We start from the raw sequence: 14,562 nt of genomic DNA on the forward strand, positions 1-14,562 counted from the left end.
GAAGCATTGTAGAACTGTTACGTATGGTTTCACGCCTTTCTGCGTCGAGACATAGGGGGTGATGACATCATAACTTTAAAAAATATTTTTTGTTACGCCTATTATTATTATTATTGATGTGCTTACTTTTGCACCTAGAAGACTGAAATATTGCACATACATTCAATGCACCCCTTAGTGTTTTTCAGATGTCTGCGTTCAAACAGGGGGCCCATAGGGGCAAAAAAGTTAAGCAAAGGGATATTTTTTAACAAGGTTGAAATTTTGTACGCCATTTAATACACCCCTTAGTATTTTTAAGTTGATTTTGAGATGTGTGTGTTAACACAGGGGGGAGGGTCCAGAGAGGCTCAAAATTAGGGGGAAAAATTAAAAATCCCGATTTGTCTCAAAATTTCACGCCTCAGAGATATGATAGGGAAATACAAATGGTACCGTCAGAAAGGTTGTTCTATTTTGAAGAGAACGAGGTACGAACCATGATCCTAGGATAAATAGGAATGATGCTGTAACTGCTTGACTGGAAGTCTAGAATTTACCTAAAAATAAACGGGTTTAATGTTGCGAATTTAAGTAAAGTCAAATCAAAGCAACGGTACACTTCACTTTATTTACCATTCTAGTAAACATTTTATACAATATATATAAAAAGACGTAATTTTACCCTCTTGATAATTTGACATTTTTCTCCCAAGCAATTAGAAAAACCATACCGTATGTAGCTGAGAAATCATTTTCTAATAATACATTTCAATAAAAATCACAGGTTGAGATGACAAAGTCACAGGGAATGAAAGAAACAGATGAACAGGACAATGGTTTATGAATACAGACCACTCTCCCGCTCTCCTCCTCCTCATGCAGAGAAAACTGGTAGGAAATAACACTAATGTATCAATATGATACATTATTATATTAAAGTACAAGGTATCTTTAGGACTACATAACAAAAAAATTTTTTTTTCAACATTTTTTACCTTATTGTCAACAAAAATAAATTCTTCTATATACAATAAATGCTTGTGATGATGTCAGTCTTGTGACAGTAGCTCAATTATTTCAGTCTTTCCTCCTCCTATGTAAAATTGGAGACGTTGATGTGAATGCCTCTTTCGGGTTCTCTCTTTCGAGCTTCTCCCACATGATTAGCCGACTTCTCTTCGGACGAGTTCTCTTTTGTTTTATCTTGACGCCTATACAGAATGAAAGCACATACATTACCGTAATCTTATATAACAGAGGTAAAATTGTTTTACAGTTATGAACACGTAGCACTTAAAATTAAAATTACAGAATGCTGCATAGGAGAGTCAGAATTTCAGCTGCAGTAGTGGTGGGAGGAAAGTCAAATCAGTAAAAATTACATTTTAGCGTTAAAAAAAAAAAAAATAATAATAAGACAGTGCCGCACCGTGAAAAATCAGCGCCCGAGGCGGGAGTATACGACGGCGTTCCCATACATACGAATGAGTTCGACAGACCAGCCGCGAAATGTAAGAAATTTTAAAAAATAAACCCTGCTTTTCCTTGATTTTGAGCACTTTTTATTACTTTTTCCTTTCATTTTATATACGTGCACATGGATTTTCCTAACACGAGTAACATTATAGGACCATTTCCTAAAGCAGGAAGAGGATTTAAGTACATAATAGTAATATTCCAAGTAATTTTTCTTCCCTATTTTCTTTCCTTCCGAATTTTACGCCCGGGGCCGTCGTCCCGCTCGCCCCTCCCCCAAGGCACGGCACTGAAATTAAGGGAAAAAATTACCTAATATTCTAATTCTTGTACAGCCAGCGACAGAAGTTCTTTCTGTTTGATGAAATTAGTTTTGTAAATAACTTCAGAATGGAAGGACAATTTGAGTACAGTTTCAGTAAATTAAAAAAAGAAATATATAATTTTCTGTACGTTCCAGCTATACGACCGTTATTAGCCAAATAAATTTTACCAAACGGAAAGAACTTTTGTCGCTGACTGTACATAATTCTTCCCTTAGCTTTTAGCGATAAAATTGTATTTTTTTTTTTTTTTTTTTAATCTCGAGAGCGCCAATTGTGAGTAGCCATCCTTTCTTTTTCTAAACTATCAGTATTGTGCGAGTAAAAATTGATTTTATGGAAAAACATACTGTTAAAAGTAGCACACAAAAATTCACAACTATACATAAATAAATACAATTTAAAAAATAAAATTGAAAAAAAAAGCTTAATATCCTATCAAAAAAAATCTTAAATTTCGGAACAAATAATATTAGTAATTGAATACGAGTTTTGCTTGAGTTACTGTACAGGTTTGATTCGTTTCTTCCTTTCGTTAACATCATGCAATCTAAAATTCTGTTAACTGTAATCCTTCAATTCATTGCAGTAGCATTTTATCTGATTTTTAACACAGTGAACACTCGATAAAATGACATGAGAATGTTATATTGAAATATTGAGTGGACTTAAAAGTGTATGAGATGAGGCTGACTAGAGATGCACGGGCTCGGAAAAAACCGTTTTTTTTTTTTTTAGAAAAAAACTGTTTTTTTCTGCTTCGCTTTTTTGCTTGAGAAATTTTGGGCTTTTTTGAAAATTCTGCTTCAAATTCATAAACCAGATTTTGTTTCACTTCTCTATACCACAAAAAGTCATTTAATTAGTGGTTGATACCGATAATAATATAAAACCTCGGAAATAAACCATGAATTTCGAAAAGATATTTCAAACAGTTTTACTTCTCAACATATTTACATTATGAATTCCAAAGGATAACAAATGAATATAATAAGATTTTTTAAAACCTCCTACATACAAAAGTAAGCAGGTGGCAAGAACCATGGTTGTTTTTGAAAATGCCAAAAACCCGTTTTTGAGGGGGGAGTTTAAACTAGGTTTTTTGGGTTTAGATATTTTGCTTTATGTATTTATATTACATATTGACAGAAATAAGTTTGTTTCGCCTTGGTGTTATTATGCAACAACGGGGTTATGCTGGAAGAGGTCACATAAGCTTACAGAAGTCCGGTTATTAAATTTCTTAAATTGAGAAACTCCCGCCCTAGCCATCGGGAAAATCCCGTCATTACTCTAAATGTAAAACAATAACGGAAAAATCCGTTTATTGCTTTGCATGTAAAATTTAAAGGTCAACGTATCATAATCAGTACGCTAAAACTGAGGTATTAAATTACAAATTTAGTACGTACATATCATTGAAAGTACAATCCAAGCTAATGTTGGAAGCTACATAGGCAATCGATAAATTTTGCCAATTTATATCAATATATTTAAGCAACCTTGGCTTCTTTATAAAACAACAGGCATTCAGGCATGCAGAAATATACAATTTAGTTTCGTTTCGTATGTTCAGGCTTAACATCCTTACGTAATACCGAGGTTATCAAGGAGAAGACTTTCGCTTAAAGTTACATCCGAACCGCTACTTTGTTTACGCATGAAAGAAGGGTTGTGGTTCGACCGAGAATTGTACATGGGACACCTTGATTAAAAGGTGGAAAGGAAATAAAACTAATGCAGATGGTTTGATGTGTGGAAACGTCATCATAAAGTTCACACGATTCGCATTTTTCGTTTTTTTTTTTTTTGGTTTAAACGTTGTTTATTAAAAAAAAAAAAAAAAAAAAAAACAGCTGGTGTAAACCAGCCAACCCTAAAAGTAAATACTTCTTTTAAAAAATACTCAAATAAGTAGCAAAATTCTATGTAGTATTTTTACTTCAAAATATTCCATACCCTCTTTTTGGAACAAAATAAAATTAAAATAAAACATAAGAAAAATACTTAGATTTATATGATACACTTAAAGGCTGCATATCTAGAGCTTTTGGTTTTGTATATTCTTGAAATTCTACAGTTTTATATAAGCACCATCACGGTTTACTCAGTCCTCAAGTTTTCTGTATTTTTAACAAGAGGGATTCAACATATGAAGGGTGTGAGGTAAGAACATGGTAACCCAAAATTTTACTATTTTAAGAAATTAGAAATTTTCTGCTGCACAATCCATTTTGAAAGTCGTAAAGCTAATTTTTCACATGACTATACATGAAGGATTAAACGAAGCGGTATGCGTTGCTGTCTATCTGGTGCTGCATAACTCAGCAATTGAAAATTTGTTAGTTACCATGTTCTTGGCTCACACCGTTCATATCATTATAGAACTCTCCCCACCCCCACCATCACAAAAAAAAAAAAAAAAAAAAAGACTACGGAATATATTTAAGTTAAGATAAATACAACTGCACAACAAATATGACTGAGTGAAGCTTTTTCGCTTCTATCGGGAAGTCCGGGATTCAACTCAGCGTTTGACCATTCTGACAAAACTTTTCTTCATTCCATCTATGAAGTAGAAATATGCGTGTACTGTGAGTTGGTCGACTTCATTTCTTATTGTTTTTAAATCGTTATTATTACTAATTACCAGCAGTGACGGTTTTGCAAAGGTTAGGGGGACGGTCTTTCGGACTAAAGCCTGTTCTCCAAAATTACGGAATGTCTAAAACAAACGAAATATCTATTAGTTATGCCTTTACTCATAAACTTTAAGCTCCCGTCAAATAAAAATTACGAATGTTTAGAAAAACTAAACATTAGTAAGAAAAAAAACCCTCCCAAAATACTTTTCTAAATCCACCACTGATTCTTAGTATAAAATGATCTTCAAGGTTGTATCCGGAAGATTATCTCTAAATATATAAACGAAACGAAATACAGTATTAGTTATGCCTGTACTCATAAACTTCAAGCTCCTCCCAAACAAAATTAGGACATTTTAGAAAACGAAACAATCAGAGAAACGCGTCCCAAAGTACGTTTCTAAATCCGCTACTGATTATTTGCATAAATTAGTATTCAAGGTTGTATCCGGAAAATTATTGCTAAATCGTTGCACAGCTACAGTATAACAGAAATGTGGAAGTACGGTTAGACGGATATATTGAAAAACGTACGCTTTGACGGATATATAGAAAAAAGTAAGTTTAACTTTTGCGCTAGAAGCTAGAGTACTAAGCTCTTAGAAATAAAACACAGATGACAAACTGAAATGATCCCGAGAAGAAAAAATGTCGATAACTCAAAAGTTAAAATAAAGTTAAATAGCCTCTAAAATTGCCCTCAAATACTACATTCTTCATGTTAGCTTTAATTCGTAAAACATGTGCTCCATCCATCTTGATGGTGAATTTTAGAGCGAAATATGGAATTTAGGTCATGGAATTCTTATCTAACTATAGAATAGAAGTCTTTGAGTTTTACGTCCCACGGTTATGCCGGTTAGGCTAAAGGAGACGGTGATAATGAGAAATGAATGAAATGGTGGAATGAAGAAAGTGGGAGGAAACGGGAGAACCCCGAGAAAACCCACGCACACGGTGTTTGTCCACCACATATCTAACTATAGAATATACTATAAGAAAGCTATTTAGATAGAAAAATCATGAAAATGAAAAAAGCCAAAATTTCCAAAATTCTCGTTTTTTCCCCCAAAAAGCCGGCTTTTTATGTGAAAAAAACCATCCATTCAAAAAAGCCGGCTTTTTTGCATCTCTAAGGCTGACAATGGTAATTGCGCGGGAGTAACAAGCAGTTATCGTCAGCGCCCTCCCGTTAGAGTCAGTTCAGTGGAGGAATCAAGGTTAGCTAAACGGAGCGTTAACGCGATCTACTGAAAATGTCCCCGCGGGCTACTAGTAGCTCTCGATCGACAGTTTGGCGATCACTGCTCTTTAATAATTTGGAGGAGCAAAGGGACTACTTTTTCGAGTTTATTGATATTAATGTAACGTACCTTTTCTTCTTATTATCTGGTTCTTCTTTCAATCTTCTCTTATGTTCAATATCAGTGCACAACATGAAGTCCTCCACATTTTCTTTATCCACTGCCAAATCCTGTAGAAAGACGATTATAATCAAAATCAGATATAGAAGAGAGTACACCATTTGAATGAAGATTAAATAAAGGAAACCAAGTTTCGTTATAAAGAATATATTTCAATAACTACGCACTTTCTGGAAGTCTCAATGAAGTCAACCATAGCCAACCCAGAATTTCACTGTAACATAATAATTTTGACCCAATGAAAGTTCATTAGCGAATAACTTTAAATTTATTAGCACTCTAAAAGACTTAAAAGCAAGTACCTGTACATCGGCTTTCATAACTAACTACAATGGTGTCCCAGAAGTAGTGACTCACTTGTTAGGTGCGGTAGATTAGGCTGTATGATTATTGATGTTTTCTGTTTGTTTCTTGTTTTTTGTTTGTGTTTTTGATGGGGTAATTTTGACATTATGGTGGCAGCAAGATGGTGCTCCACCACACTTTTTCCGGATTGTCCCTGACTTTTTGAACAACACCTTTCCCGGGCGATAGATTGGTCGTCGGGGAAGAGTGGAGTGGCCACAACGGTCACCAGACTTCGCCCCTCCCGAATTCTTCCTATGGGGACACTTGAAGGACAAGGTATATATGCAAGATCCATAAACAGTGTTGCGATAATGACGGCGCGAATCATCGAGAAATTCAACAACATTCCCGTTCAGATGTGCCGAGATGCGTGCAGCAACGTGCGTCTCCGGATGCAGACATGTCTCGATGTTAATGGCAGCCAGGTGGACCTCAAATAGAGAATAGGGATTAGATACTGTACAGCACTTGATTTTTACATCATTCTTCTGTATCTACAATTTTGTTTAATGCCATTCTTGTTTATAAGTAAAATGTACTGATCACTCAAAAGGTTAGTCACTACTTCTGGTACACCCTATAATAATAAATATATTGGGTTGGTAACTAAGTTCCCGCTGTTTTTGGTGTGAGGCACCCATTCTCTATACTTCTGAACTTTGCCCATCGAGTGAAGATGCTTCTCTACAGCAGTGTGGGAGCAATCCATTGTCTCTGCCAGTTCCCTTGTTGTTTGACGCGGATTTTCGTGCAAAAGGTGGTTCAATCGCTCTTCATCGAACTCAACTGGACGGCCAGAACGAGGGGCGTCTTTGAGGTCAAAATTTCCTTTTTTGAACTTTGCATACAAATCACAGGCGTTTCTTTCAGCTATAGCACAAACTCCATACACAGCACAAATGATGTGAGTAGCTTCTGCGGCCTTAGAACCTTGATTAAAGACAAAAAGAAGGAGGTGTCAAAAATGCTCATTCTTCTCAGCTTGACATTCTATGTTAATGATCTGTAAATAACAAAAAAAAAAAAAAAAAAAAAAAAAAAAAAAAATGTATCTTAGTAACAACGAAACATATATTTAGGTAGAACAATATATTCCCTTTCGAATGATGTACAACTTCGTGCCAAAAGTATTTAATGTCATACAGATATTCCCAATTTAAAAAACGGCGGGAACTTAGTTGCCAACCCAATAAAATAAATGAGATAAATTGGGCGTAAGTCTAATAAGAAGATATTCTGGCATGGAGACAAACTCATACCACAATACAGACAAGGCGCATGTTTCTGAAGTTGATCTATAAAATCCTCCCTAATAAATAAAATACAATATTTACATTTTTCTATGTACGAAGTGTGATAAAAAAAAAAATACGGTAAATTATTAGAAACAAAGTAATAAGCTTACATGGAATTTGATTTAATCTCCTTCAAAGAACTTTCCTTGGCTAGCAATGCACTTATTTCAACATTGAATGCATGACTGGAAGCATTTCTGGAAGGCTTCTTTTGGAAGGACGCGCAGCTGCTCTGTCGTGACTTTTTCAATGTCAGAAATGGTGTCAAAACGTTTTCATTTACGCACGCTTTTAATTTTTGGGAAGAGTCAGAAGACACCTGGTGTTATATACGAATAATATGGTGGATGCAGACAGACAGACGAATATTTTTTTTTTGGCCAAAAACTCGCGGATCAAAAGAAAGGTATGGGAAACGAATTTTGCACTCACTCTTGTCATCGGTTAAAATTCTTTGCACGAACCCGTACGAAATGCTTTCTTCGACAAGCTCTCGAATAGTTATTCGTCTTTTTGAACGGACAATTTTTGACACTTTTTGTACAGCGGTGGACACTTCTAAATGGTACAGCCATATGGAGATTTACGGCTAAGGTGTACCATTTAGAAGTGTCCACCGCTGTACGTTTTCTTCTGTTTTTTAAGGCTAATGGACGTCTCGAACGTTGCTCGTCTCCTACTGATTCATTTTCACTTTTAAATCGTTCATACCACTTGTAAACAGTCTTCAGAGTTATGGCATTATCGCCTACACGATTTTCAACATTTCATGAGTTTCTTTGGCAATTTTTTGCAACTTAAAACAGGTCTTAATGCTCACGCGTTGTTAGAAATCCATGATGCATTAAAGACACAGCAAACACAGAAATCCATGATGCAAACCATGTAGACTCTACATTCGAAAGATAAATTGTCCTCTAAAATGGATATAACACAATAAAAAATCACGAAACATGCACATTAAAGTCAATGGCAAATCAATAAAGAAAAAACATGAAGTTGTCCACATATCTCAAAAACTGTAACAAGGAGATGACTAATTGAAAGCTTATTGCAATGAAGAGCTTAAAACAATGGACAGCACGTTTAAGGTAAATATAGACAGAACATTGTTTGAGCAAATCAGTAATAATGATATGCATCTTCTTCAAATTACCCAGGGCGGCCCACGCGGAGGTTATGTGCTTGAAATATCTCACATCTGGATTTGGAATCTCCAGACTCGACTTAGCACGCAACGTGACTTTTGACCTGATCACGTGACACAGTCTGGTCTTTATGCCAAACCGGATAGGTCCTTTTACTAGATGGTTTATAAAAGAAAGAAACAAAAAGAGAAAAATTAACGAAAGGAAAACAACTTCGATTTTTTTTAAATAAAACTATTTCTATCTTTCTAAGTATGTTCCATAAGCATTTCCAAAATTTAATTTAGGCCGTACAAATTTCTAGTAAAGCTTTTCTGGTCAGAATATTTTTGTTGGTAATTTATTTTCTACTACGATATAGTGATACGCTTCTAAAGATGAATCATTCAATTCACATTTGCTACAGAAGTTTTCGATGGAAGAATTAAGAAAAGACAAAATACTTCAGTGATATTTTGCTCATGCTTTCAAATAAAATAAAATAAAAAAAAAAAAAAAAAAAAAAACTCGTGACGGCTCTTGATGGAAGTGAAAAATTTTATTTCTACAAGGTAAAGAAAGAAAGATTCAGACAGTTCTGGTTTAACTGTACATTAGGAAGGATTTCATCCCTTAGCTTGTAGGGATAAAATTTAAAATTTTTCCCGATACGACTTCCCTCAAGATCCGCCACTGAGACCGTAATGAGTGAATCTTACGTTCAGTTAAACTCAACAGCGCTTAAATCAGTCACTGTACACATTTCTTTATAATGTGTTCACTTTCGATCTTTCTTACTGTAAATACAGATTGTTTGGGCGCAGCCTAGACCTAAAGAAACGTCCTGTGGAGGATAACATGAAGTAAAGCTTGTCCAGAAAATCAGAAATAATAACCATCAGCAGCAATAATCATGTCTTCAACGACAGGGAGACTATGAATTCCAGAGTGGTTAAACTCAACGGCAAGTAATGAAAAATGAAAGGAAACGAATTTTAAGTTTTACGCCTCACGGTTATGCCGGCTACGCTAAAGGAGACAGTGATGATGAGAAATGAATGAAATGGTGGAATGAAGAAAATGGGAGGAAACGGGAAAGCCCCGAAAAACCCCACCCACACGGTGTTTGTCCACCACAATGTTCACTTGGAACGAGCTGGGATCGAACCAAAGATCTCATGCACCAGAAGTGAACACTCTACCACTGAGCCATTTCGGCCCCTTAACGGCACGTAATAAAATGATTTAGTCCTGGGTGTAGGTTGTCACCTCATCGAGAGTTCGGAACTTCGTCCCCGCATATGGTTATTTAAGGAATGGAACAAACGGTAATGACAGTGCAATGTCCAGGAAATATGGGGATGCATTTGTTGAATTGAGTTGATTTTGAGTTTGTCACGTTCAGCAGCGAGGCTATATGAGACGTGGACCTACTGATTAACGTGGAATCCGAACCACATGAGCTCCCGCCGGGAATCGAACCCGGGTCTCCCACGCCAAAGGGGCGTAAGCTAACTGCTTAGCCACGAAGGAGCTCTGGGGATGCATTTGTGTTTCCAAACTAAGTCTGATAATGGTATCACGGATGATCTTAGCAACACGTACCTTCGAGTTCTCCTGAAGCATCAGTCATTTACAAGCACTGGCTCTACGGATGTCTGTTCCATGTATGCATTCCAAATGCTGAGACTACACAATTGTATTAATCGTCTGGCAAGATGGCAGTAATTCGCGACACACGATACCCCGAGGAGTCCACCGAACACAGATCATACCCTTCTGATGAGGCAATGGTAATTTTGGTTATTTTGGGCGCCCCACACTGTTCCCAATTGCCAAACCATGGCCGAAATACGCTAAATTGAAGTTTCAATTTGGAGACTTTTAAGATCCTAAATAGATAGGTTGATATCTTTTACGTTAGGAAGATCGTTTTTGAAGGCCAAGATGTACATACTTTGCTATCGAAATCAATTTCAATCTAAGCGTCCAACTCGTTATATCGAGATCTCGCTCAGAATGCAAGAACACGTAGTTTTCAATTGCGCCCCATTTCTTTCTGTTTGTAATTATTTTATTACATTTTTCAATGAAGTCAATGATTGAAAGTAACTAAATTTCAACTATGGACATAAAATGCAATAAAAATGTATTGTTATTAAATTACTGAAGTATTTACAGTACTGTTTTCTTTTTATTTTATTGTTTTCAATTTAAATAGCAAAAATTAAAATATGCAGACATCAGGAGTCCCACGAGATCTCACTCTCATTTTTTTCATTGTTCTTTTATATAAAATATGAAGTAACTGCCTCCCCTTGTCCCATTTTGTTTTATTCATTTTTGTTTTCTACAGTGTTGCATAAATACGTTTTCAGGTATGCATTGGAAGTTCATCTTTTACTTGATGGAAAATGAATGCAAGTATTCCGCAGAAAATAATAATGGAATTACTTTGTCATTAATTTATACAAAAATTCAAAATTACCGACCTCGGAAATCTCTCAATACTAATTACTATTCTTGAAATCGAATTGTTTTTATTGTAAGTCCGTCATATTGTCTCTTTCTTAATATATATATATATATATAAGGTGGCCCAAAAGTAGGTATACAGACCAGCATCGATCTGTATACTGACATTATTTTCTTCGGTTTGTTCCGAGCTTAAGGTATAAGTGAAAAGAAATTAAAAACAAATAACGAAGAAACTAAGCAGCGTGTCTACTAAAATTCCAAAATGAAATTTCGTGACTTTTTTGTCACCTTTTCTTTACAAAATCATAAAATTTCCTAACATTTTCAAGAGCGGATTTGGATGCAAATTAGGCCAAATTTTCATCCATACGATAGAAACGTACTTTGCTTGCGATTTGGTAGCGTCTAAAGCCGACCATAGACATTTTTGGTGGTGAATTTTGACATTTGATAGAACAAAACTTTCCAATCTGTACTTACATTTGTACAGTTACAAAAAAATCGTGACCCAAAAGCTAAATTTCGTGACTTTCATGACCGTTTTCTGATTTCGTCACTTTTTCGTGACTTTCATGACCGACAGACACCCTGCTAAGTCAATACCTGTATGAATAATAATAAGTAAATGATATAAAATGCCATGAGCCAATTGGTATGGGACTCTATACCTATTTTTGGAATATATATAACAAATTCGAAATTAGCAATCTCAAATACCTCTATGTACTGAGTTTTAGAGAGTAAACTACGTTGTCGACATTTGAACACGTTGTGAGAGACTGGGACCACGGTGCACCAGGAGACAACGCTCTATCCAGACACGGGTCCCTCCCCCGACAAAACAATAAACACACAAAGGTAAGTTCTCGGGTCACTTTCTGAGCCGCAGAAAACTCATGTGGGACCCATCGCTTCATTTTATATCATTTCCAATTGAATGCTCGTCCCAAGCATCGATTTACGAAGGATTTAGTATAGGATGGAACATAGTCGAAACGCATGAAACATTAATATCAATGAAAAACAAGTAATTCCTTCACTTATCTCAAAAACCAAACGAGGGAGATAGTTGAAATTCTGCCCGAATGTAGAAGAGACTACGTAGATTAGATGGATAGAACATAATAAAAAAATCACGAAACATTAAGTCATTGGAAAATCAATGAAGAAAGAGGTCGTCCATATATATATATATATATATATATATATCAGAAACTATAATAAAAGAGATGGCTACTTGAGAGCTTATTGCAAAGACATAATGAAGAGCTTAAAGACAATGTATAGCATATAAGGTAAATATGAATAGAACATTGTCAAAAGTCAAGTGCTTTGAGTAAAATCAATAATAATGATAAAGTATATACATCATCTGCGAATTACCTAGGAAGCCCAACGCGTGCTTAAGATATCTCAGATCTGAACTTGGAATCTCCAGGCTCGATTTGGCACGCAACGTGACTTATGACCTGATCACGTGACAGTCTGGTCCTTATAGTAAATCAGATAGACCCTTTGTTTAAACCACCGCTGCACTGTCCATTCATTTATCATATTCCTACATATAGATTTTGTTTGTAAAACACTAATGTTATCTACGAGAAATACATTTCATATCCAATTAAATGGAATACTTTAAGGTCAGCCTACGACTAATTTATGATATAAATATCGAATGATTTTGTTACCTTAACGCCAATTATGCATCCGTCAGTAATTGAGTATGGAGAGCCACGGAGATTGTTCGAAGGTTTGCTTACTTTCCTTGGACTTCTTCTAAAATTTCCACGATCTTCCTACAACAAGAAGAAAACTTTCTTACAAAAGGAATATAATAGATCTGTAGAAATAAATAGTCCAAAATTCTCATTCACAAAAAACATACATGAAGTTCTGTGATATTAAAAGAAGAAACATTTATTTAAAAAAAAGTTAATGTGTACAATTACGAGTAATCATTGATTTGAAATAAGCTCATGTGTGGAATCATAAGTAACCATAGATTTAAAATTTTTGTCTCTGTTGTGGAAACTGTCAGAAGACAAGTACGAGCTAAAAGTAAATAAATACCGTAAAGTCAGCACCTATTATATTAAATTACTAACTGAAATACCCATTCTTCGCATGAGTCAGATAAAATATCTAGGTAAACAAACTGAACAACGAAAGAAAAAAAAATCGGTCATTTTCATGTTTCGGTGTCCCCCCGCCCCCCTAGATGACACCCGGCCCGCATACAATGGTAGCTGAATTTGAAAGTCATCGTTAATGGAAGTGTCACCATTGATCTCAGCGACCGCGAAAACTATGAATTTGACACTAATATCGGTCATTTTCTATTACTTTTACATGTCCCGGTAAACGTCCCCCCCCCCTTCCCGAGACCCTCCTAATTAAAAAAAAAAAACGCTTCGTCTTGTCTGGGGCCTGGATCAAGGTACTCGTGACAAAGATTTGGTAACTCTCGGTTCACGTGTCTCATGGTTCCCAGGCCGCAGACAGACATACATAATACATAGAGATAGGACAGACAAACAAGCTCTTATTTTATTTATTTTATTTATATTAGATTAAAATTGCTCTTCATTGGCTTTGTCACGCCCATTAGATTAGATAGTGAAAGTTACTTTTTTATCATTCAAATCTAGCTCGTTTTCTTATGACACAGGAACGAAAATTCAAGTAGAAGTCAGTGTTATTTCCTCGTATTTCGTTATTTGTGTGTATTTTGTTACTATATTCTTGACGGCTTCTTAGTTAAGTAATTGATTTATTTGCTTGCACGACTTCAAGAGATTGCCTCTCGATTTCGAGTTCGACCTTTCATTTACGTTGATATGTTACGCTTTAGATTTTCGTTGTTTTATAACATTACACATTCATATTTTTCAGTTACAAGTTAAGAAACTTTTGGCAATGATCCAACTTCGTAGTAAGCTTCTGTTTCTACCACGAAATATAAACCAACTAGCGTTTCTGATATATATATTTTTGCTTAGTCCACCCACTGGTATAGTAGTGGCTCGTGTTTGTCTTTGGTGCATACCATCTCGGGTTTCGATTCCTGTTGCAGAGCACCAAAAATTGAATTTCACGATCATTCACTTTTATTAATCATGTCTCCCCTTTTGCCTAAAGGGATAATCGTGAGACGCTAAACAAACATTCATTTCATAATTTTTTTCTTAATGTTTGATATTCTAAGTCCAAAGATATCAGTGTTTTACCACTTTTCTCCTCAAAGCGACACGTGTGTTCAAAAACCATCGAACTCTTGGTTGGCAAAAATACATTTATTGATTTGTAAATCCGAATTACTAATCCCCTTGAGAGTAGTCTCCTTGGTAATGTATACAGTTCTCCCAGCGCTCCTGTCATTGTTGGAAACACCTCTGGAACGCTGTTTTGGAATGGTGAGCAAATGTGCCGTCGCATTCCGCATGATGTCGTATATTGACTCAAAT

General features: G+C 35.6%; 1 protein-coding gene across 1 annotated transcript in view; it reads right to left on the reverse strand.

Moving 5' to 3' along the window:
* Nucleotides 1-586: 586 nt before the first annotated feature.
* Nucleotides 587-14,562, reverse strand: part of LOC145669005 (ubiquitin carboxyl-terminal hydrolase 40-like) — a 106,712-nt gene continuing 92,736 nt past the window's right edge. The window contains exons 15-17 of the mRNA XM_081737329.1: nt 12,787-12,894; nt 5,800-5,900; nt 587-1,193 (exon numbers count right to left, since the gene is read on the reverse strand). Of these exons, the coding sequence (XP_081593455.1) occupies nt 1,076-1,193; nt 5,800-5,900; nt 12,787-12,894 (327 nt within the window). The 3' untranslated portion in view covers nt 587-1,075. The remainder of the gene's footprint in view (nt 1,194-5,799; nt 5,901-12,786; nt 12,895-14,562) is intronic.

Source organism: Thermobia domestica, chromosome 13 (genome assembly GCF_964235325.1).
Source record: "Thermobia domestica chromosome 13, izTheDome1.hap1.1, whole genome shotgun sequence".
NCBI lineage: Eukaryota > Metazoa > Arthropoda > Insecta > Zygentoma > Lepismatidae > Thermobia > Thermobia domestica.